This window comes from Rhinichthys klamathensis, unplaced genomic scaffold (genome assembly GCF_029890125.1).
Source record: "Rhinichthys klamathensis goyatoka isolate OS25496 unplaced genomic scaffold, OSU_Roscu_1.1 h1tg000004l_1, whole genome shotgun sequence".
In the NCBI taxonomy this organism is placed as follows: Eukaryota; Metazoa; Chordata; class Actinopteri; order Cypriniformes; family Leuciscidae; genus Rhinichthys; species Rhinichthys klamathensis.
In genome coordinates this window covers 6796219-6820298 of record NW_026606557.1, presented here as the reverse complement: position 1 = coordinate 6820298, position 24080 = coordinate 6796219, and the positions used below count along the sequence as shown (strand labels likewise).

At 39.8% G+C, this 24080-nt stretch overlaps 1 protein-coding gene across 1 annotated transcript in view; it reads left to right on the top strand.

The window, feature by feature from the left end:
• raver1 (ribonucleoprotein, PTB-binding 1) overlaps positions 1-23743 on the top strand; it is a 33694-nt gene extending 9951 nt beyond the window's left edge. The window contains exons 4-14 of the mRNA XM_056252820.1: positions 9950-10141; positions 10614-10734; positions 10825-10919; positions 11342-11405; positions 14988-15190; positions 15405-15489; positions 15573-15715; positions 15812-15883; positions 15974-16093; positions 21637-21702; positions 21809-23743. Coding sequence (XP_056108795.1) covers positions 9950-10141; positions 10614-10734; positions 10825-10919; positions 11342-11405; positions 14988-15190; positions 15405-15489; positions 15573-15715; positions 15812-15883; positions 15974-16093; positions 21637-21702; positions 21809-21955 — 1308 coding nt within the window. The 3' untranslated portion in view covers positions 21956-23743. The remainder of the gene's footprint in view (positions 1-9949; positions 10142-10613; positions 10735-10824; positions 10920-11341; positions 11406-14987; positions 15191-15404; positions 15490-15572; positions 15716-15811; positions 15884-15973; positions 16094-21636; positions 21703-21808) is intronic.
• Positions 23744-24080: the final 337 nt, after the last annotated feature.

Genomic DNA, 24080 nt, shown 5'->3' with positions numbered 1-24080 from the left:
TACCGATTCCATTTACACCTGGCCACATAAATGTGTTTTTGCAAAACGGATATAAATCCGACTTCAACTCCCGCGCTATGATTTAATGGATTGCACGCCACCGAAAGCAACAGAGGTGAGCTGCATTTTATTGATCATCAGCTCATTTCAAAATCAAAGACAGCAATAAGAAAAAGTGGCAACAGCCCTGGTAAGATAATTTCGTTTTTTTACTTGAAGATGATTGTGTGTTAAGCGTCTGTGACTTACTTTCACTTTTATTTGCGATGTTTGCACGTTGGCTTGATGAATAGACGCTCAGCTGCTCATCTGGGGTAATGCGTGTTGCAGTAGCGTCGTCATATCTGACATGAAATAGCCTATAGCCTCTAACACTCTCACACGTTTATTTTTTTTAGCATTTTTGGGAGGAGTAAAATATACATATGTGGTTTCAACAACCAGATTGCGTTTACACCTAGTAAAGATCCGAACACAATGCAGCCAGACTACCTCCAGATGTGGTCAGGCAGATCCGATCACAACGTATTTAGCCTACACCTTGCATTAACATACGGTTTTTATTATCTGGATAACTTATCTGGATACAGATTGCATTTTAATACCAGGTGTAAATGGGGTCTTATTTATTTGGTTTTATCTTATTTAAACTTTGTGTAATTTATTTAGGCCTATTTTATTTTCTTATTCGTTAATAAACGTTTTATGGTTCTTATTTGTTTGGGCCCAGTTTGCCGATTTTCACTTTTTTCAGCCTATGCATGGGGTTATTTTTATTCGTTCGTTATGCTAATAAAAGTTATGTCTATAAATAAAAGTTTTATTATCAGCGAGTTGTTGTTTTTTTGTCCATTCAAGCAATTGACGCTTATTTCGAAAGTGAAAGTATAACGCGCACGCATTTAAAAGCTATTTAACTCCCCCGCCCCGCCCCCCACGGTGACACCGGGATTACCGGTGTTGTCACACGTCGATTAACCGGTGGTAAAATTTCCTCACCGCCGCAATCCTATCAGGCAGACAAACACATCAGATCAGTTTAATGGGAGGGGATCAAGTTACACTTAGACATACTTGGAAATTGTAGCCTCTTAATACACCGACTACATTTACTAATTGGCAACAAAATGTACAACTTGTTACACCAAAACTGGCTACTGACAAAAGGACAAAACTATGGCAAGTTTTTTTTATGTTATTATTATGAACATCTGATGTAGTTGAGCAGAATGCTCTTTTATGAAGAGACTTCATTTAAGGACATATTTAATGAGATTATGCCTGAAAAGGTTTTGGATTTTTTTTATCATATGTTAATTTAAAAATATATATTGTATAATATGACTTGTTGTTTATATTTGTTTTGTTTTATTGTATTTATATGATATTTGTATTTTTATAATTGAATTTTTGCCATGAAAATAGCTTTGAATGCTGACATGGCATTAAATAAAATAAACTGAATTTGATGTAGTTGAGGAACCAACTACATCAAAAAAAAAACAAAAAAAACACCACCACTTTAGAAACGTCTCGCGGCACGGATGTACCAATACAAATAAATAAAACATCTCCAGTTAACTAGCAGAGCACTCATTTTGTTCATTTGTTAAATAAGAGGCGATCTAGCGCTGAAATGTTTTTTTTATTTATCAAGTGAATGAATGATCAAAGTGCTTGTTGCCGCAGCGATCAGTGGTGCGGATACTGTGTTCTCTTGTGGCTCGCGCGGTGCACGGTCTTCACTCGGACGCGCGCTTCAATCCGTTGAGAGACTCCTTATTCATTCCGGTGAAGGAAAACTCATGTTGCCACTGCCAAGCTCTGCTGTTGTGTGCCTGTGCGCCGTGCATGCAGGTGGGAAAAAGTCGCGCAAGTAATTTACGTCACATGATCGGGTTTTTTTGATCGGCGCTTTTGGGGTTCGCCAATCATTCTATTTGTAGCCAATATCGACCGATCATGATCGGCGTCCGATCAATCGGAACATCCCTATCTTTTAGTCCTGACTATATTAAAGGATTATTCCGGTATTTAACACTTTGAGTCTATTTTGTAGTTTGTTTTGGATGAACTAGAGTGGTGGACTTAGAAATTTTGACGATGGGTCCTGTCTCGACTTTTTGACTATTTTAGAATCGCTTCAGAGTGGATGTCTATGGGCATGCTCAAACATGTCCTTAAAACAACCCTTAACGTTCGCTTTCAAAACTGTGCAACTCACCGAGTGGTTAGTGGTGTTCGTTGATGTTCCAAAACAAGTAGCGTAGCGAAATACAGTTTCTGTCGTGTTTTATTTGCCATTTTTTAAAATCGCATTGATGTCTGCTGGAGGACTCAGTGCTCGTTGATATTACTGCGCTACCGGAAACGGAAAGGGGTCTGTTTACATTTGGTTGTGGTCTTTTCGCTCGGTTCTCCGTCTCTCAGAAGGCTAGCGTGAGCTGAGCAACTGCGGCAAAGTGGTTGTCGCCATCAAGTGGTCGGGAGTGTGCTAACGCTTCAGACTCAAATATCGAGCGGAAGTTTATACGCGGTTGTGAGGTATCTGAAAAAATAGTTCCACTATAGCAAATAACACGGATTGAAAGCATACATTGCGCCGATATATTAGTTTCTAATCATCAACAAACACCACTAACCACTCGGTGAGTTGCACAGTTTTGAAAACGAACGTTAAGGGTTGTTTTAAGGACATGTTTGAGCATGCCCATAGACATCCACTCTGAAGCGGTCAGAGGCAATTCTAAAATAGTCAAAAAGTCGAGACAGGACCCATCGTCAAAATTTCTAAGTCCACCACTCTAGTTCATCCAAAACAAACAACAAAATAGACTCAAAGTGTTAAATACCGGAATAATCCTTTAAATACATGGGCTATTAATCCTGATTCCTTACTATTAAAGATATCTTTTGTTGTTTTGACAACAAAATTAATGAGACTCGTATGGCTGCGTTCACTTTAAGAACTAGTGCAAGGATCCGTTACTGTTTTGTTATACTATCCGTCACATGCGTTTTATGCTTAAGACATAACCGACTGTCTACGAGGTTACTCACAAAGACCAGAGTTTGACATAGTTTTTTTTCCTGTTAAAGCTGTTAAAATCGCTTGAATGTTTAAACTGGTAAGACCTAAAAAGACTTGAATGCTAAACGTTAGTTACGATGCAATGCTGGCCCGATTGTGCAAGTGACAATTCCGTTATGTCCCGACTCCCGAAAACGCGAGTCGGGAGATGCCTGCTGCGCGCTTGACGCTTGGCTTGTGCAGAGAGAAGCAGCACCGCTGAACACTCACGCGGTTTGTGAAATTGCGTCTCTGAGAAAGTTTTAAAATTAATGATTTGATTTTATAATCTGTGTGGATTAATTTACTCATACAATCTACATGCTAAAGTGAATTAATGTTTGTGGGAATTTCCCGCATTATAAGTGGGAGAGATTACCGTATTTTCCGCACTATACGGCGCACCGGATTATAAGGCGCACCTTCAATGAATGACCTATTTTAGAACATTTTTCATATATAGGGCGCACCGGATTATAAGGCGCATAAGATACTGCAGTCAAACGTTTGACTGGGTTTGTGTTATGCATCCACTAGATGTGCTAAAGGGAATGTCAACAAAACAGTCAGATAAAGTCAAACTTTATTAAGCGTTCTGACAACTCCGTTCACTCCCATGGTAACGTTGTTCAAACGTTAAAGGAAAAGTCCGGTCAATTTTAACATTGAGCTCATTTTGTGTAAATTTGGAGTGCTGTCAGTACAGATAACAACGACAAAAACCGGTGTTGCCAACACCGTGTTATCTTCTTTTTAAAATGTGCACCCTGTTGACTTAAACGGGACAAGTTTTAAACCTGCTTTTAGCCTCTTAACAACCTTAATGTGTCATTACAAGTGCACAGCCATGTGAGTGAACACGGTGAATCTGACTGCAGTAAATGTGAAAGATATGAATAAAAATGATGTTTATTCAGCCAGCTCACATACCCGTATTTCGACAATCGACTACTGTGGACTTCGACCGAAAACAGGAAGTAAATACGGGTATGTGAGCCGGCTGAATAAAGAGATTATTCTTCCTGCCTTCGTGAAAGCTCGGATCACAGTTGAGACTGATATATCAGCCCAGGCATCCACGATCCATTGTCAGATAGTGGCGTAAGTCGTCCGGCGCTGTCTCCCCGTCTTGGTGAACGTGTGTTCACCATCCATATATAAGGCGCTCCGCATTATAAGGCACACTGTTGTTTTTTGAGAAAATTAAAGGCTTTTAAGTGCGCCTTATAGTGCGGAAAATACGGTAAAATTATTTGTGATACCCGCAATCCCCCGCCGAAATTCGAGCCCTGCATATGGTAAAAAAAAATTGATTCGTGGCCTTTGCAAATCGATTTTGAATCGACCACATTTATAATAAAATGAAAAAAACATTAATTGAAAAATCCATTTTTTTTGACCAGCCCTAATATCGTTCTGGTGACATCCTTATAGCTGTGGTTTGGACTCTATTTTCATAGAATTAGAGTTTTTTTGGTGATTGTTTTGGGCAAGAATCCTTGATTATGCGTCCCGTTTTCGTTAAAAATGTCATGGAATATGCGGGATTTTTATGCGATGAAATTGCGGGAACTTGCAAAAACTGCGGTTTGATGAACAAGAGAAAAAAAAAAGTGATTCCCCCAACACCCTGTTCTCAGTAGGCTACTACCTTAATGTAAAGTCATTTCTTATTACTTCCTATGATAAGCAAGCATACTACATCACAGAAAGTGCTGGGAATATTTAAGTTCTCTTGTTTTATTTCAGACCTTAATAAACATCAAATTTACAAAACATTGAGTCAAACAAGTTCTGTAGCTTTACAAAAGGAATATGCTACAACTTCTGTAAAAATGAATGAATAAAATATAAAAAAATTAAAATGTGCTCCTGTTTTACAGCTTTCGATGATCTTCACGACACGTCGCGTAATTGCATCACTTCATAACGTTCCCATGGCAACAGGGGATAATGGCTGCTCTTGTTTGAAGCAAACGCAACATTTTTCAACTTTCTGCTAAGATGTATGTGGCTTTTTTGCAACGAAAATGCGAGGATTATGAAATCCTGCGAGCCCCGCATATTTTGCACGGAAATCTGCAATTTATGCAGCGAAAGTGCGGCGTATTTGAAAAAATGCGGCTCCCGCATAAATATGCGGACTTTATGCGATCGCATGATTTAATGCATAATCAGTCAATCGCGTTTTTCTGGAGGGACTGATTAAACGTCTGTTTATAATTATTATACATCTTTGTGTAAACAAAGCTTTAGTTAAAGCTATGGTATACGATTTTGAAAATCGGTCGAGAAAGCCTGAATTTTTAAAAAACGCATCCCACCCCTCCTCTCTGTGCTACCTGATCCCTCCCACCGTGAAACGAACTGAACTACGTCACTCAGTCAAGCTGTGATCATCGGTAGTAAACATCGGAACTGAGATGTAATGTCAGTTCATGTAATGTTCAATCTAATGACCTCGCTATAATGACACATCATATGTAAAATTGCCTTTAGACACTTGAACTTAGTTGCTTCATCAACAATTCAATGTCACGTTTGAGTTCACGTCAACGCAAGATTAGCAACACATGAAATGTTCTAAACTCCCCACCACCATTAATATAATCCTACTAGTATTGCTAAGGTTTTCAGTAATTGTTATTGCAGCACACAGCGCATCTTGTTCAAATTTCGATCGGCTCGAACAGAAACCTGCTAGGCCTACTGAAATATATTCAAGGACTTCAAGAAATATAATTACTTTGACCCGTGATAGGCGATGCTAAACGGCTAACATTCCAATGCCGACCGACAGCATGAGCAAGTTGTCAAACTGATAAAAAGCTATCTATGTAACACGTCACACCATAAAAGTATAAATAAATGTTTACCTGCTCAACAAAAAGTTAGCCGTGTCAGCGTCGGTCTTCAGTCCCAGATCTCCCTGAAGCTTCCTCCAACGGTCAATGGTGGAGAGGGTCCATATATTTATCCTACTCAAAGTTCGGCGTTATTCACTTTTTTTTTTTAATCTCTGCTCGTTCCTCTAATAACTTTCTCTTTCGTCCTAACTTTACTGTAGGGACAAGCCGGGGACGCTTGATGCTGTCTTTTTTTTAATCCATTGCTGATATGCTACTTAGCTAGTCAGCTGTCAGCTGCTTACGCGAGCAATTTCATGACGCAGGAGGGGCCGGGTGTGGTGGAGACGCGAGCGCCAGGCGGAGTTTCAAGTGGAGCTGGTGATTGGATGAGAGCAGTTGACCAATGTAAGCTGTCCGGCCGGACAGCTTACATTGGTCAACTTCTCTGCGGCTGTACAGCCAATAAGAGTGAATGGATTTTTTTCATTCTTTTTTCTATTCCTATTGTTAGGATTGTACTATATAACCATAACCAGCATCTAAACGAGGATATTAATAATGAACAATCTTTGAAATCGTATACCCTAGCTTTAAATGAGCTTACTTTATGATGCTTAAAGCAACACAAAGTAAGATTTTTTTTTTTATACCTTAAAATGTTTCCAAAATCGTTTCAGTGGTTCATTAAGTCGTAACAGGGTGAAAGGCACTTCTGGATTCGCTTAGCGTGGTTATAGCAGATATAGGGCCGCAATGTAAGATTGCCAGATCGGGTCACGTTTATGTAGTTCTAATGAGACATAAGAAAACTACAAATTTGACTTGCTTTACGTCCAGCGTTACAATAGTCATTTTGTTTTTCTTCGTTTCTGATGTCGCAATACATTATACTTTCATGAAATCATGCAACATACTCTACCTTGTCTGTGGACATCGTTCATTCCAAAGCCGGTGCTGGATAAACAACGAGCGTGCGTGCGACTGTAGGATGCGGTAGGCTAAATTATTTACGACAGCGGTAATGGACAATTCCGCTTCCAACCTGTAGGGGGACCGCAGAGGAAAAGTTTCTTGGTGTTGCTTTAAATGGAGTTTTTGTCCTTTATGGTGACCCCTGTCCCTTTTCACCTTTGTCTTTATGGAAAGGAACAGCCTGAGCTTTCTGCTAAACTTTTGTGATTACAAATGTTTCAAAGTTTTGTTTTCTGCTTTTGGTTTTCATGCATAGGCAGTTGTTAGATTTCCTGAATTATTATACAGCAGAATTCCCCTTTTATTCTTCCGCTTTATGTTCAGCTCTGTCACCTTTGACCTGTTTTCCATGAGGCCATGCTGAGTGCTCCATGGCAGAGTGCATTGGTTTCTGTGGTGACAGTCACCTGACCGGCCCAGGTGCTGTCAGTCAGCAGGTCATTCTGGAACGAGAGCGAGCTGCTGCCTTTTTCATATGTTAAATGTGTGTACCACATACGCCGCAGGCTGCAAGGCATTGTCGGCACTTTTTGCCATGTTCCCCATTGCTTTGGAATTAGCAGAGGCTTTTGGAAGTTAATTCTCATTAAATCAGTTGTGCTCCCAGTTTAATTTCCCAGGTTTTAGGCAATTATTGGATTGGCCTCCCTCATGTGGATGAGGCTCCACTCATGCGTAAAATGGACAAATAATGAATGGTCTAATGAATTTTTCCAGTAATATATAATCAAGGCCTTAGCGTCTCATTGTCTTTGATTGTTGAACACAGTTCCACTTATACAAGAGGCAACCATTCCTGACGGAGTCATTAAGATTATTGCAGCCCCCATGTCTCTCTGCTAATCTATGGAAAACCCATGCATACTAGCATGCATAGTACTGGGCTTTGAAATGCATCGTAATCACTCTGCCCAAACCAGAATACTGTGCTTGTCCTGGTGTTCTGTCTCCCCTTCCTCTCTCCACTGTTTTATCCTGTTGACTTTTGGAGGTACAACTGTTCTTACTGGTTAGTCTTCCATCTACTGTTGGACATTAGGGCTGTAACGATTCCTCGATTAAAGTCGAGTACTTGATTTTAAAACAGAAGCCTGACGCTTTATTTACTTGCATGCAGATTGTGTTCAGTACCTCCGCTCCATTCACAGTAAACACTGCTCCACATACCCAGTCTCTGCATGCGCTGTTTGTTTAGGTTTCCAATAATGTGCATTTGGGAACGCAAAACCTCGGAGCTCGGACGCGTGTAGAACGCAGTGTCGTCATTTACATGCGTGTCATCTCTGGTTTCTCAAACTCCATCTCTGCGTGCTGTGAGTTTGTGTGACTTATAGTGTTCATCTGAACGCAGTGTGCCGTTTCACAAAATTCGTAACACAACTCATTTGTAAATCTATACCAACAGGAGAATACATAAATTATCTTTCTGAAATATGTGAATTGCGATTTCAAAATAAGTTTAACCCTTGCACTGAGTTTGCATGTTTTGACGTGCACATGCTATTGTTCAAGAAATTACAGCAGCTGTTGCTTCTCCATTGTACAGAAGAGACCAAATATTAAAGATTAAGTTGACATTTGAATTAAATTTTGTTTGTCCAATTATTAAACAAGGATTTGATCATGACGGCCGTTGGCGCTCTGTGCGGGCATTTGTTTTTACGTAATGTACATAAGTTATGTTTAAACTTTATATTAGTTTATATCATTTATTTTACATGGTGTACTTTAACAGCGTTGTTCAATAAAACCCATATGATTACTTTGATACTTTATTTGAACAAATAATTATTGCTAATTATATATTTAGGTAACACTTTAACTAATCTTAACTAATGAACTTTATTGTAATGTATTAACCAACATGACCTAACAAAGAACAATATATTTGTAAATATTTTATTAATCTTTGTCAATGTTCGTTTCATTGTTTGTTCATGTTAGTTCACAGTATATTAATGTTAACAAATGCAACCTTTTATAGCCCTTATCTAATACATTATTAAAATCAATGTTGAAATTAATATTAACTAAGATTAATAAATGCTGTAGAAGTATTGTTCATTCTTATTATGTTAACTAAGGTAGTTAACTAATGACCTGTATTGTAAAATGTTACCTATTTGTATTTTAAGTCATTTTAAAGGCTGTTGTTCACTTGGATCTATTTTTATTACCACTTTTTTTTTTTATCGGATTAATCGATGGAATAATCAGTAGAATACTGGATTACTAAAATAAACGATAGCTACAGCCTTATTGGACATGTTAGAAGTCACCATGCATGACGTTCCATATGATTGTTTCTAAGTAGAATGTCCTGATGTTGTAATCTTTGGACTAGTGTTGTCAAAGACTATGGTACCAAAGTCGGTACTGAAATTTAAAAAATGTGATGACACCAGCATTTCCCTCTAGCATTTTGAGCGCTGTTGAACAGATTCTTAAACGCCTCTGGTTGGCCACTGTGTTCACGGGCTCAACATATGTCTGTGGATTGGCTACAATGATCAACGCTTCAAAAACGTTGTCTTCACAGAGCGCATACAGATACACACGAGAGCGGTTGAAAGCAGGCGTCGATCAGTGGATATATTAGGGATCCGCTGATAGACGCCTGCTTTCAAATGCTCCCTTGGTTTTGGAATTGAACATGTTTTATTTATTTCTTGCAAAGTTGCCAACTATCTGTGATAATGCTAACATCAACTTATCAGCCATATCAGCAGCTTAACAGACATTTTCTTTGACGTTTAAAGGAATGGTTCACCCAAAATTGGAAATGATCTATCGCACCCTTATGTCGAACCAAACCTTAATGACTTTCTTCTGCAGAACAGAAAAGATATATATTTTGAAGAATGTTGGTAACCAAAAGGTTTTGGTTTCAATCGACTTCCAATGTATGGACAAAAAAAACAAAAAAAAAACGTATCTAAATATTTGTAATGTTCTGTAGAAGAAAGCGTGTAAATGAAGGGATAGTTCAGCCTCATTGGGGCAGCCTCATATCGAGAAAATAAAATAAAAAATAAAATTGATTTCTTTTCCCCCATAGCTTGCTCAAGGTCAGGACTGTAGTTTTCGACGGTTTGCAGTGCTGGAGTTCTCCACACCTGAGATGGCTGAGGACGTGCAGCGGCTGACTGATGGAAGATCTCTGGGTGGGACTCGTATACGTGTGTCTTTCTGCGCCCCTGGACCACCTGGAAGGAGCATGTTAGCTGCCCTCATTGCCGCCCAGACCATGGTACACCCCGCACACACACCCCACTTCTTGGTGAAAATAAAATCATTCACAAAAGAAACTGTTCTGCATTGTGCAATAGAATGGTAGCTTCACGTGACGGTTTTGTGTAAAGCAATTGCAGTGCGTGATTTGTGGTGTTAGTGTTAAAAGCTTATTCCCTGCCAATATTTATTTGTTGACAGTTATAGCTGTAACATTTTCCTGCCCTGTTATAAGATTAACAAAGAAAGTTTGATTAGTATATTGCAAATTGAGGTCTAAAACCCTTTCAGATAGTGACATTATAAAGTTACCAAAGAGCGTTACAAACTGAGCATTCATTTTCTTAAAAAAATAATAATAATAATTTAGTTACGGTTCATATAAAACCTTCATTTCGTAAAGTCATGTTGAATCCTTGTATCAGGATGGATTAAGTGCTAGGGATTGTGGTTTTACATGCTCATGTTAATATCGCCCTGTACGTCTGCAGGCCTTGAACCGAGGGAAAGGTCTCCTTCCTGAACCTAATGCCATACAGATTCTTACTGGCCTCAATAACCCTGCCACGCTGAAGATGATGATGGCGTCTCTCAACCCGGGACATAAACAAGGTGCTTATTCTCATTGATTTCCTTGTGTATGCTTGTTTGTATTCTCATCCAGACGATGGATTTGATTGTCACTCTTCTCTCAATATGCAGGACTTCTGGGAGCTGCGCCCGCCGTTCCTCTGCTGGCCAACCCTGCCCTCTCTGCTGCCCTCATGCAGATGCTGCTCCAGAACCAAGTCCAACAGGTACTGTCAATCCTTCCCTCATCACCTGCCACCGTCCCAGCAGCATGTGTTATAGCCCTCTCACTCTCTTCTTCTCCCCTCTCAGCAAGCTCTTTTAGGGAATCCTCTTCTTTGGGCACATATTCTGCACAATAAAGAGTGCAGTCTCCTTCCTTGTGTGAGTGGTTGCTCTGTGTGGGTGTGAGGTGGTTTTGTGCTTTTTAATAGTCAAACTATTTCTCTACCGCAGATTAATGCTTTGAGTCCAAGTGACTAGTTGGTAAAACCCCATTAGCTACGTCTATCAGACAGAATTGATCAAACATGTTTGCCTTTGTGTGCTGTTTACATCCTCTGATTTAGTTGTAACTGACAAGTGTCTGTTATTTTTATACAGTAAAATTCTTCAGAAACAAGCTAATACAGTTCTTGTCTTTCCACAGGCTGGATTGCGGAGTGAAAATCCTCTCCAACAAGGCATTAACATGCTGGGAGAGATGTCTCAAGGTATCACACTTTTGTAATGGTCTGTTTGTGCACTTACAGGGTATCCGCGGGTCTTAAAAGCCTTGAAAAAGTCTTGAATTTGATCATCTCAAATTAAGGCCTTAAAAGCCTTGAATTTAGTATACAAAGTCTTGGATTTCGTTACAAAGGTCTTATATATTTTTTTGCCTTTGCTAGGATTAAGTTCATACCGTAACAAAATTAACTGTTACTAATGTAGGCTAATTCAAAATGTATGCAGCGTTGAGTGCACCTCGCGCTCCACGTCATAGCAGAAAAAGCGATTGCGTGCGCACCCGTTACTATGGTTACTAGGCAAGTGAGGTACAGAACAATATAGTACCTACCTAGCCTAGCCTAGTTTAATCCGCTGTGGCCACAAATGAGTCATGACATAATTTAAACTCCAAATAAGAGCTTTTCTGTTAAAAGAACATATTTTCTACCCATCTTTTCAATAGTATCTGGCAACCATGCGCGCGCTCTCTCTCTACATTGCTGAAGAAGCGCGGATGATTTGAAAACACAGACAAGCTTGAGTTCAGCGATCTTTATTTAAAATGTTGTACTTAAATTAAAGTGTCATTCAGTCGGTCTGTGTTCTGTCACGAGCCGCTTGCGCTGTTTGTGCGACTAAATCTGCGATCAAAATGCAGGCTGATATATCCACCAGTGTTCATACGAGCAAGAATGCAATGTTTCCCGAATATCCACACGATTTCAAATGTGACATTGATTTTATACAACAGTAAATAAGAAAAGAAAAAAGGGTAACATTAAGTGATGTACTACATTGAAAACAGCATTGTCAGGCTTGCTCTATTTTGCAACGAAATATGTGGCTTTGAACGAATCGTGAGATTCAATGAATGAATGACTCAAAGACTCACTCATAAAGATCTAGTCTAGTGAGTTACTGCCACCTACTGGCGATTTTAATGTTTTTTAACATTGCAAATTTAATTAAAAAATTAAATGGAAAAATGTATTAAAGGGGGCAAATCTTGTCCCTTAATGGAAAGGGTGTGACTGCAGTCTAAGTGGAAGAGGGGGGGTTCAGGGGGAACGGCACTCTAAAAAATTGGAGAACCACGGAACTTAGGAAAAGGGATCATTATGTAGAACTGCACAAGTGCTACTGCTAAAGAGTGCAATGTCAATAATTTCTCATAAGCTTAATTGAATTGGCCTAGAGAGAATAATTATGACATTTTCTGTCTAAAGACTACATATAAAATAACTACCAAAAGTAAAGTAACTGCAGTTTGACTAAAAGTTGACAAAAAATGCAAAGACTTTTCGTCAACTACAACTATAAAAAACAGGATGACTGAAATGTGATTAAGACCAATAAGCATTTTCGTCTGAAGACTAAGACTAAATAAAAAATGGCTGCCAAAATTAACACTGGCCTACACACACATGCGCAACAATGCTGTTGCATATTAAATATGACTGATAATTTAAGTAAAATGTTTTATTTAATTCAAGTAGCCTCCTTGTACATAATTATTTTCTAGGGTTTAAAATGTATAAATATTTGACATTTTTCCCTCATACTTCTGTCGGAATGGGTACGAAGTTGGCATTGAATTTCAGTTGAAATGGTATTAAAAAGGTCTTAAAAAGCCTTGAATTTAAGTTGGAGGATCCTGGGGGTACCCTGACTTATTTACTGGGGCAGGATTCCCACAGTCTTCGAAAACCATGGAAATATCAAAGGTGCTGCACTTTTAGAATCATCTTAAGTTTGTCTCTCCATTTTTGGGGTAGCTTAACTTGGTAACAGTCATTTTACTTGGCTTCAGTGCAAAGAAAAAAAGAACTGACCAATAACAAACTACTCTAGAGTGGTGACATGCATCTTTCAGGGGTACTTAAACCTACAAAATAAGGTGTGGTGTTTTTTGTGTTTTACTTTTTCATCTCCATATTTGTTTTTGCCCAATTCCTAAAGTAACAAATCAGCATATGTGGAACTGACCCTGTTTTGACCTCATAAAGATGCACTTGTTTTGTGATTGGATCATGAGGTCATTAAATACATGTGTACATGGGGTCTAAAACATTTTGTGATTGACACACTGAAACCACATATGGAGGTAGTCAAAAAAAATTGTTGTAGTGGAAACACTAATCCTTCCTGATACATTCTGGACTGCAGGAAATTGACCGCTTAGCTAATATTTGATCATCCTCGTTTAAAAAAACAAGATAACAAAAATCAAAAAGAAATTATTTTAGATATAGCCTAGGCTACTATAAAATTGAGAAATGTTTTAAATGTATAGCACAGCTGTTTAATGAGGCAGCAACATATGATAGGTAGGACAGAACAAGAAAGGCTATTAATATTTTATTGCGTCACTGCATTCTGATATGAAAGGCTCCAATACTGTGCGGCACAAAGCTCTTATGCGCATCCAGAGCGCAGAATGATGCGCATGAAGCAACATGGAGTCACAGGCAGCGCGTCGAGTCCGCATTGAAAAGTTCAAAGCACAAAGGAAATGCATATTGATGCGTATGTATTATGCAGTATCTATCTATGCAGTAGTTTGAGCCTTTTCTTTAACAGTTTTAAATTTCAGTTATTGTGTGCGTGAAGAACAATTATAGTGCTCTGACTCTAGTGTTGTGATCTAACCGACACCCGGTAGAAAGTAACATGATTAAGTGACTCTAGTGTTGTGATCTAACCGACACCCGGTAGAAAGTAACATGATTAAGTTACAGCAATAAAGTCCAGCAAGATGAAGTAGTTTTATGCGAAACCATAGACCTTTATCTATAGATCAAGTATAATAATATTAACATTGAATCATCTTGAAGAGAGTTTCATCGTTGACTGTAACCGAACGCGACGCGCTGTTTGAATGCTGAATGGAGAATTACTGACAGCCGCAGCGGGGGGAAAAGTTTACGTTATCTTGAATTTAATGACTTAAATATTAATTTCTATTTCACATAATGGCTTCAGAACACTTATAATAGAGTGCACGAAAACTTTATACTTTAGAATGTTTTGTGCCTTTTGTGGGGCTTAACAATAACACAGAATAGTCGAGTATCGGATCGGTGCATCCCTACTTCGGAGCACAAATGAAGATCTTTTTAATGAAATCTGAGCGCTTACTGTCCCTCCATTGAAAGCCTATGCAACTACTACTTTCAAGCCCCAGAAAGATATTAAAGACAAAGTAATCCATGTGACTCAAGTCGCTTCATAAAATTGAGGTTAAACCACTGAAGTATTTGACATCCAAAGATGATCGGATTTGGAACAAAATGGGTAGAAACCGGGCTGATTTGTTTAGATGAGACATTTTAAATTGCTCTTTGTGAGTGCTCGAGATTGTCTTATTGGTGACGTTTGAGTGCCAAGTAATCTTATGTCAATAATTCCCAAACCTGGTATTTGTATTTGACAAATCAGATTGCTGTGGTAGACTTTCATCTGTATTTCAAATTCATTGTCCAATAATCCTAATCAACTGGGAAAACTAATGGAAAATCATTGAACCAAGAAGTCTGGATACCATGTAGGGTTTAATGTGCTTCTTTGAATTTGTTTTCATTCAGGCGCTATTGCTCCATCACTGGGCTTGCAGAATGAGCCTCTTGGCCCCATCAAACAACCATCCCTGAGTCGACCTCTTGGGAGAGAGACCGAGACCCCAGCCACCCCGATTGGCTTTCCCCCAGCATCCTCTCCTGCACTGCAGGGATTGAGCATGTCCCTCCTAGCTGGGATGTTAGGAGCAGATGGGCCGACTCTACCGGGGGTGAGATGGGTTACTAATGGCTGCTCCTATTTGTGCACATTTATTTTGTGATGTAGCCTACACTTACTGCCATGATCTCCCAGAGGAGAGCTTTTGACGTTGCTTCAATTTGCTGTTCCTTCAGCATGAGCTGTTCAGTCCTGTTAGTGTTCAATGTGATGCTAAAGAGTATCTACAACAGGTTTGTATATTCAGATCTTTTCTTTTCCTGAAGGTGTCTATATTGGGTGAGCCTCCCAAAGAAGTTGGTGTGTCCCAGAATCCCTTTCTCAGTGCTCCTAGCATATTCCCATCTTCAGGTCAGTCTACCTGTGGTGTTTCGTGCACCTTCACTTTTTCCTTTTTATCTTGTTGCATTTCTTGAAGAATTACGTTTATTTAGGTGCCAGCAACAGAGCTCACCCCTACAGGAAGAAATCTGCGATTGGAAGCGCGTCTAACCAACGCACAAACCACAGCATCCACTCGAACTATAGCCTGCGCTTCCAAGAGTCTTGCACACCAGAGTTTCCTCTTCTGCACCAGGTTGGCTTATGTGTTAAGAGGAACTTCACTGAATGTGTGACTGCCTCACTATCCCTTTCTAATTGGATGTTGTCACTGTTTGTACCCCATCCATAGGACCCTTTGTCGCACTTGTATGAACAGCAGGAGGTTCTGGAAAATGCAGCTATTCCCGGCTACGGTTTGCAGGTACAGCCCCTCCTCCCTGCATTGACACTAACAGAAGGATTCTGTTCCAAGATTGGACTCGTGTGAAATCGTAATTGTCTGTCTCTCAAGCTCTCCAGGCACGCAGGCTTCGGTGATGCAGGGTCTCCTTTCAGCTATCCACCCAGCCCCCCACAGTCTTATTTCAGCTTTGGTGCCCATACCGGCATCCCCTCCACCCAGCTCAATAAGGTACTCAAAACCGGCCACTTTGTCAAACCAGGATATTGTTTTGATTTTTTTCTGCCTCGACAAATAAGGCACCTCATGGAACTTCTGGAGTCAGGGATTTTTATTTACTATTCTGGCCAATACAAATTATTTATTCTTATACTTGATTAAATAAAGTGAATTATTTTCATGTTATGGCTTATTGATAAATGGCACATTTTAAAATTCTATACTATTTGTCTGAGAGAAAAAAAACATGCTGAAGAATTTTTTCTTCTACAAGGTAGGGGTGCAACAATACATCGATATGGATCGATGCATCGATCAAACGTCTAACGATAGTAAAATACCGATATTATCTTTGTTGACACACTACACATCCTCGCATAACGTCAGTCGCATTTCCGCCAAAGTGCTCATTTTCGTTTACTCACCATACTGTCTGCCGGTGTCTTTATAACGTTAATCTCCTCAGCTGAAATAGACGCCTGACAAGATTGACTGAACCCTACACATGTTTTGTCACAAAAGCCGGTATTGTCCACTGTCAAGGCATCGAGTTCATGATTTACAGCAAAAACCGACAAGCACCCTTGTTTGTGAACATAAGTCATTTTAGTGAATCAGCGTGCAGTATTCAGGTCAGATGACAAGGCTGCTAGTCACTTTGAAAAGACGCGCTAGCTGAGAGGAGTTTCGTCAAAGCTGACTAAAAGTGATCGATGATGGATAATTTCAACGAACTTAATGAACCCGTGATATCTTCTTCGGGGTGTAAAAGGGAAATAGAGTTATCTGTTTTTGCAAATTAACTCTTCTATAGTAAATGTCCCAATTGGGAGAGGGCGTACAATTTTCAAAGAGTTTAATTAAACGTTCATGTTATATATTATGGTTGCATTTGTGAGTTAATAAAAATGTAACCGTTTGTGTAAACTTGGCCCATAATATCTAAATATCGATATAGCCCTGAGTCGTATCGCAGAACTTTGAGGTATCGACAAATATCGTATCGCTGGTTGAGAGAATCAATATAATATCGTATCGGGATGAACTGTCTGATTTACACCCCTACTACAAGGCATTACAGCATTGTGTACTGTATGAACGGTCCGTAACTAATAAGGGACCTACACCCCAACCAGTTAATCTCATAATCCTTCAGAAATCATTCAAATTTGGTGCTCAAGAAACATTTCCTATTATCACAACCATTTTCAACACGGCTGCTTAATTTTGTGGAAACCATAATATTTCTTCAGGATTCTTTAACCAAAGGTTTAAAAGAATGGCATTCATTTGAAATGGAAATCTTTTGCAACTTTCTTTTAATGTCATTTTTATTTAGTTGTATGTGTCCTTGCTGAATAAGTGTTAATTTCTTGTAAACGTTTTTTTTTTTTTTTTTTACTTTCAACAGTAGTCTATGCCATTGTGATCTGCCTTTGTAACAATCTCAAGTTATTTAAATGTATAGCAAATTTCATTCCAATCAATTGAGCCATAATATATTATTAAAAAACATTTATTTTCGGGGGTCAGAGTGGCCGTGCAGCTCATCAAAAAGAGCGACACTTGTTTGATCAGAGAGTTGACGCCACGCCCAAGAATCACTTATCTGGATCCATTTTCAAAAGCTCTTCAATCCATACTTACAGTATCTCACAAAAGAGAGTACACCCCTCACATTTCAGCAAACATTTTAGTATATCTTCTCAAGGGACAATAAAATATATCCAAGTTTAATTTCTATAGTAGAGTAGTCATTGTGCTGCTTGTGTAGCAGTATAACAACTCAACATACAACCATTATTGTCAAATTAGCTGGCAACAAAAGTGAGTACACCCTAAGTGAACATGTCAAAACTGTGTCCAAAGTGTCAATATTTAGTGTGAGCATTATCTAGCACTGCCTTAATCCTCCTGGCCATGGAGTTCACCAGAGCTGCACTGGTTGTTGCTGGGATCCTCTCCCACTCCTCCCTAATGACATCACGGAGCTGCTGGCTGTTAGACACATGACGCTTCTCCACCTTCCTCTTGAGGACGCCCCATAGGTGCTCAATAGGGTTCAGGTCTGGAGACATACTAGGCCACTCCATCACCTTCAGCTACCTCAGCAAGGCAGTTGTCATCTTGGTGGTGTGTTTGGGGTCGTTATCATGCCGTTCGGCACAGTTTCTGAAGGGAGGGCATCATGTTCTGCTTCAGAATGTCACAGTACATGTTGGAATCCATGATTCTCTCAATGAAGCGCAGCTCCCCAGTGCCAGCAGCGCTCATGCAGCCCCAGACCATGATGCTACTACCACCATGCTTGACTGTAGGCAAGACACAATTTTCTCTGTACTGCTCACCAGGGCGTCACCACACATGCTGGACGCCATCTGAGCCACACAAGTTTATCTTAGTCTCTGCAAACAGCAAACTGTGTGCGGGCTTTCTTGTGAGTCAGCTTCAGAAGAGGCTTCCTTCTGGGAGACGGCCATGCAAACCGACTTGTTGCGGTGTACGGTCTGAGCACTGACAAGCTGACCTTCTGCAACCTCTAAAGCAATCCTGGCAGCACTCATGCGTCTGTTTTTTGAAGCCAGCTTCTGCACCTGACGCACAGCACGAGGACTCAACTTCTTTGATTGACCCTTGCGAGGCCTGTTCCTAGTGGAACTAGTCTTGGAAAACCTCTGTATGACCCTGTGCCCGGTTGCATAAAGCACCTTAAGTTTTTCTCTTAAGTATGATACTTAAGGGGCAATTTTCCCTTACCTAAGAGAATAACTTAAGTGTTGCATATAATCTCTTAAACGGTTCTCTTAGGTAAGGGAAACATTTAAGTGTTTCACGACAGCGATCCTGGATTCACGTTATAAAAGTCTGTTGTTGCCATAGATACGCAAAACACTAACACTAGCAATTTCGCAGTTTCATCAAATAATGTAGGCTAGGATATCGGAATGGATAAAGAAAACAAAAAAAGAAAGCCTAATTGGACAAAGGAGGAGAAATGTATTTTTCTTGACGAATATGGTAAAATAAAAACCATTTTGAAAAGCAAACTACGGGATGGAAACTTGACCGTTGCGTTTCAATGATGGGAAAGAGCCCCCGCAACCCGGTGAACCACTCTGAACCACTCTGCTGACAGACGATTTATGCAGGTGGAAAACATCTCCCACTATCGTCTGAAAACTCTAGGGGTGCACGATTCAGAAAATGTCACGATTCGATTCGATACCGATTTTTTTTTTTGTCTCAAGATTCGATTCAAAATCGATTTTCGATTCAAAAACGATTCTCGATTCAAAAAAACGATTCACAGTATATAAATGTAGTTTACTTTTTCCTATGTGATTGATTGCAGTAGACACAATTTAAAAGAAAAAAAACACAACAAATTAAATGTAGTTTGATATTACTTTATGTCTTACAAAAATAAAAACTTTTGCAACTAAAAAGTGCAAAGTGCCAAGCTTTGGCCAGCTTTCAAATACATTTAATTCAAGTTTAAAATAAAACTTAAATAAAAAGCTTTTACATTTAGCTTTAAAGTGCTGTAGTCAGATCAAACAAACAATTATGCTAAATGTGGTTTAAGGACTACTTCAGCTACCAGGCTGACTGTTGAAATGTGAACTCGACTGGGCACATTGAACTTCCTAAAAATATACTAATGTCAAAGAACCCTTGCGAAATAATTTTAAATAGATTTTAAAAAGCCACCGCTACTGGTAACATCTATGGTTAGATTGATTTGTTTAGATCCAGTGAAGTCGTTCATAGGCGTAATTTGCGGGTATCTCCAGTTAACTAGCAGAGCATTTATTTAGTTCGCTATTAAGTAAGAGATCTGTTGTTTTTGAAATCAAGCTGAGCGCTCGTTGCCGCTGCTATCAGTGTCATGGATACAGTGTTCTCTGTGGCTCGCGCAGTCTTCACTCGGACGCGCTCTTCAATCTATCGCCGTTTTGGAGACTCCGGTAAAATCTCAAAAATAAAATGCACACAAACGTGATGAACATATTCGGTTTTGATGAGAGAGAGAAAAAACTATACGAGTGCGGTTTAGAACCCGTAACCTCTGACACGCTTGGCAAAAGATCTACAGACCATTAAGAACTCAAACATAATCTGCGGATCGATGCATTTATTCACGGGTTGAGCAGAGAGGCTGCACAGTTTGACCAGCGGGCGGCAAGAACTTGCAATGTATAACTATTTATCAGACCGGCCCTCGCAGCCTCGAAACACTACCAAACCACCGGTAAAAGTCCCGACTCACCCGATTGCCACTCCGCCCGTGCACGCCATAAAAAAAAAATATGAATCGATTTTTGGAATTCTATGAATCGATTCTGAATCGGTAAAGATTGAATCGCGATTCAAATGTGAATCGATTTTTTTGCACACCCCTAGAAAACTCCCAGTTGCAAAAAAACGCAGTGCTATAAGCAGAAGAGTGGTTGTGATGTGTGACATGGTCAAGGTCGCCGTCTAGTTTGTTAGCGATGTCAAATATTGCGCGTCGATCAAACCGGTATTCTTGCAACAATTTTTCATCGCTAAGATGGTCCAAAGGGTTCTCCCTATCCCTAAAAATTCTTCTTGGCACATAATGATCTTCAGCTGGTTCCATAAATTCAGCCATGTTGTCTTATTTTTGTCCGCATTACTCTTAAGGTTACGATTTCCAAACCTTAAATTATACTTAGGGAAATGACCGTTAAGGGGTTTTATGCAACACCTAACGCTTTTTAAGGGTTTCTTTACGTGAAACGTCATAAACACTTAGAATTTCCCTTAAATGTTGTTTTTTCACTTGTTTATGATGTTTCACTTTAAAGAAACCCTTAAGTAACACTTAAGGTTTTTTTTTCTGCAACACCCTTAGGTTTAAGGGAAACATAAGGGCGAGCTTAAGGGAAAATTACACTTAAGGTGCTTTATGCAACCGGGCACTGGCCTTTACTGTAACTCAGTTTCAGGGTGTTACCAATCTTCTTTGCCCATCTTTGTGGAGAGCAACAATTCTAATTCTCAAATCCTTAGTTATTTGCCATGAGGTGCCATGTTGAACATCCAGTGGTCAGTATGAGAGAATTGTACTCGAAGCACAAATTTGAACTGCTCTAATACAAGATACAACAATTCGTATGGTCCTATCAAGCAGACAAAAACATGAACATGATGAATAGGACATGTGGCTTTGCATGGTTAAACGACGTACAGCTATTATCACTTAGTGTGTACTCACTTTTGTTGCCAGCTATTTTGACACTGGCTGTATGTTGTGTTATTTTCAGAGGACAGTAAATACTGCTATACAAGCAGCACAATGACTACTCTAAAATATATCCAAGTTTCATTTAGTATTGTCCCTTGAGTAGATATACTAAAATGTTTGCTAAAATGTGGGAGGTGTACTCTCTTTTGTGAGATACTGTATAAGAAGCATGACATCCTTCTCATCACATAATTCCATATCTTTATTACAATTTGTATTTGCATAGATGGCCGGAACATATGTAAGGCGGCCCAGAAAGTTGAATAAGTGTTTGTTTCTTCAGGCTGTTGGAATGCCTCCAGTGACTCATTCCAGCCTATTTCCTGCTGCACCTGGTGCTGGTATGAAGGTAGGCCATGATGTCTAGCATCTATATTCGGTCCTTGTCAATTAACGGATAAGTGTGCCAGGAACCTTTCAACAGGTATTCTTCTTGATTTTCTGTCCGCGTTTAGACTCCCATCGGCGGGCAGAAGCGTCTGTTCTCCCGTCTCATCCCGTCTCCAGAGCCCAGTCCAGAGGGTGGCTATGTAGGTCAGCACTCTCAGGGTCTCGGGGGACACTATGCTGACTCCTACCTGAAACGCAAACGCATCTTTTGACCAGCACTTGATGGCTTCCTCTAAACCGCCAGCTTTTAAAGGGATTGCTACTTTAAAACCACCTTTAGGTGTGTGTTTGTGTGTGAAAGAGGGGTGGACCGTCATTGAGTTCACTTGGGCAAAGAAAACAAACCGGAACCAGTGGACGACCCAGAAGCTCCGATGATCGGTCATGGATGATTGCCGAAGTTTGTGTATATAATTTCAATGTGTATGTAAATAGTTTTTTTTTTTTTTTTTAATTTGCCTTTTTAATTTTGTCTTTATTTTATTTTTGTAAGCCCAAAGATGCAACAAGCACCACAACGAAAGGAAAGGGTTCCTGTCTTGTTCATCTAAATAGTCCTATTTTGTAGGCTTTTTTTTATTTCGATTTATTTTGAATAATTTTAAGCAGGGCGATTGCCTTTTTTCTGCTATGCCTCTTGTTAGTTGTGTATATAGTTGTTCAGTTGTCTAAAAAAGGCTTCTCCACTACAAACACTTCCTCTCACACACAAGTGCCAAGCCTTACATGCTTTAAATATCTTGTATCTCTGCAACGGATATGGTAGCTGTCTGTTCTCTTCAGTGAGTCACCTGTTTGTGTCTTTATGGGGAGCTCTGGGTTAGTGTTAGTCTCGAAATAGTTTTCCCCCCACCACGCACCGTATTTGTGTTGCACTACTTTCCATCCTTTCATCCCATTTTACAGAGTCAAGGTTTTCTGAGCTGATTGTTCAGCGTTGCACTTGGAGGAGATGGATCATGTATATTCATCCTCCAGAATCTGTCCTTTCCTCACCCGTAATGCTCGTTCACGCTCATTCTTGTTGTTCTGCCTGCTTTCACACCTCTCTTTGACCTCGTTCAACCTGCACAGTTTTGCTGTTGCAAAGCGTTAGCGTCTCGACCGTCACGTTATGAAGCCCCAGCTGGTTGGAGATGGAACATGGGCTGCCGTTCTCCCCTCTCCAGGCTCAGAGTACTGCTGAAAGCACAGTATGCCTGCTGTTGCTTCTGTATTTCCACACACACACATTCTCCTAGCGTCCTCCGTTAGGTGCCTCTCCACTGCAGACCAGCAGAGGGAGCCAGTTAGCTTTTCAGTTGGCACTGCTCCATGTGTTTTTTTTTTCTTTAATTTCTTTTAAAACGAGCCAACCGTCTGAAGCAGGCCGGACCTGTGCCCTAGCGTGACATTTACTTTTACCGTTGTAACTGTGACCATCTTTTCCCCTCTGGTTTTAACTGCTGTGCCCCAGAAGGGAAGAAGCTTCTGCAGACTGGAATGTGATTGACGTATGATTGAGTACTTGGTCTATGTGTGTGTGACTTATTAATCTGGTTGACATTTTGATTTGTGATAACGCATTACCTCTGACTTGTACTGCGGCTTACGATGGAACATGGAGTTACTCATGTGCCTAAAAACGGCAGTGTTTACTGTAATCTCTCCATACTGTGAGCCTCAACTACATTCGACTGTTTATTTGCGGTGTACATGCTTGAGTTTGATTATATTTCTTCTCTGGAGTCTTGAACTCGTGTTCTTATATTTCTTCTAGTCTGTAATGGTATCAAAATTGCTGCTCTGTATTTTGTATCCATCTGAGTGAAGATGTGCAGTGTCTTGTAAATGATTTTTCATGTGCGATACATGGTAAGAGCTGCTGCTGTGTGAAATGAACTAAACCTTTCTGATGTTAAATTACCTCTTCATCCCCAATTACTCTTTCCTTTTGTACAGCTCTTCTGCTCTGTTTTTGTGACATTTGAACAAGTAAATGTTATTTAAGTTCACCTTCATGAAGTTTGTATGGTCAATCAATTATGCACATCAACTACGGACTACATCAGGGTTGTCCAAACTCGGTCCTGGAGAATTTAGCTCGAGGATGCCCTAAAACACCTGCCTGAACTTTTTGTATTCCTTGATTAGCTGAATCTTGTTTAATTGGGGTTGGAGCTCAACTTCATAATTAAAAGCTCAACTTTAATATTAAAAATCTGATTCTTGAGACTATACACACTTTTCAGCTCCCCACTCAACGTACAGTCGAATTGATTAAGAAAAGTAAAGACAGACATAGAATCCACTCATGTGACATTGGAACAATTGCTATTATCAGATCATGCACCTATA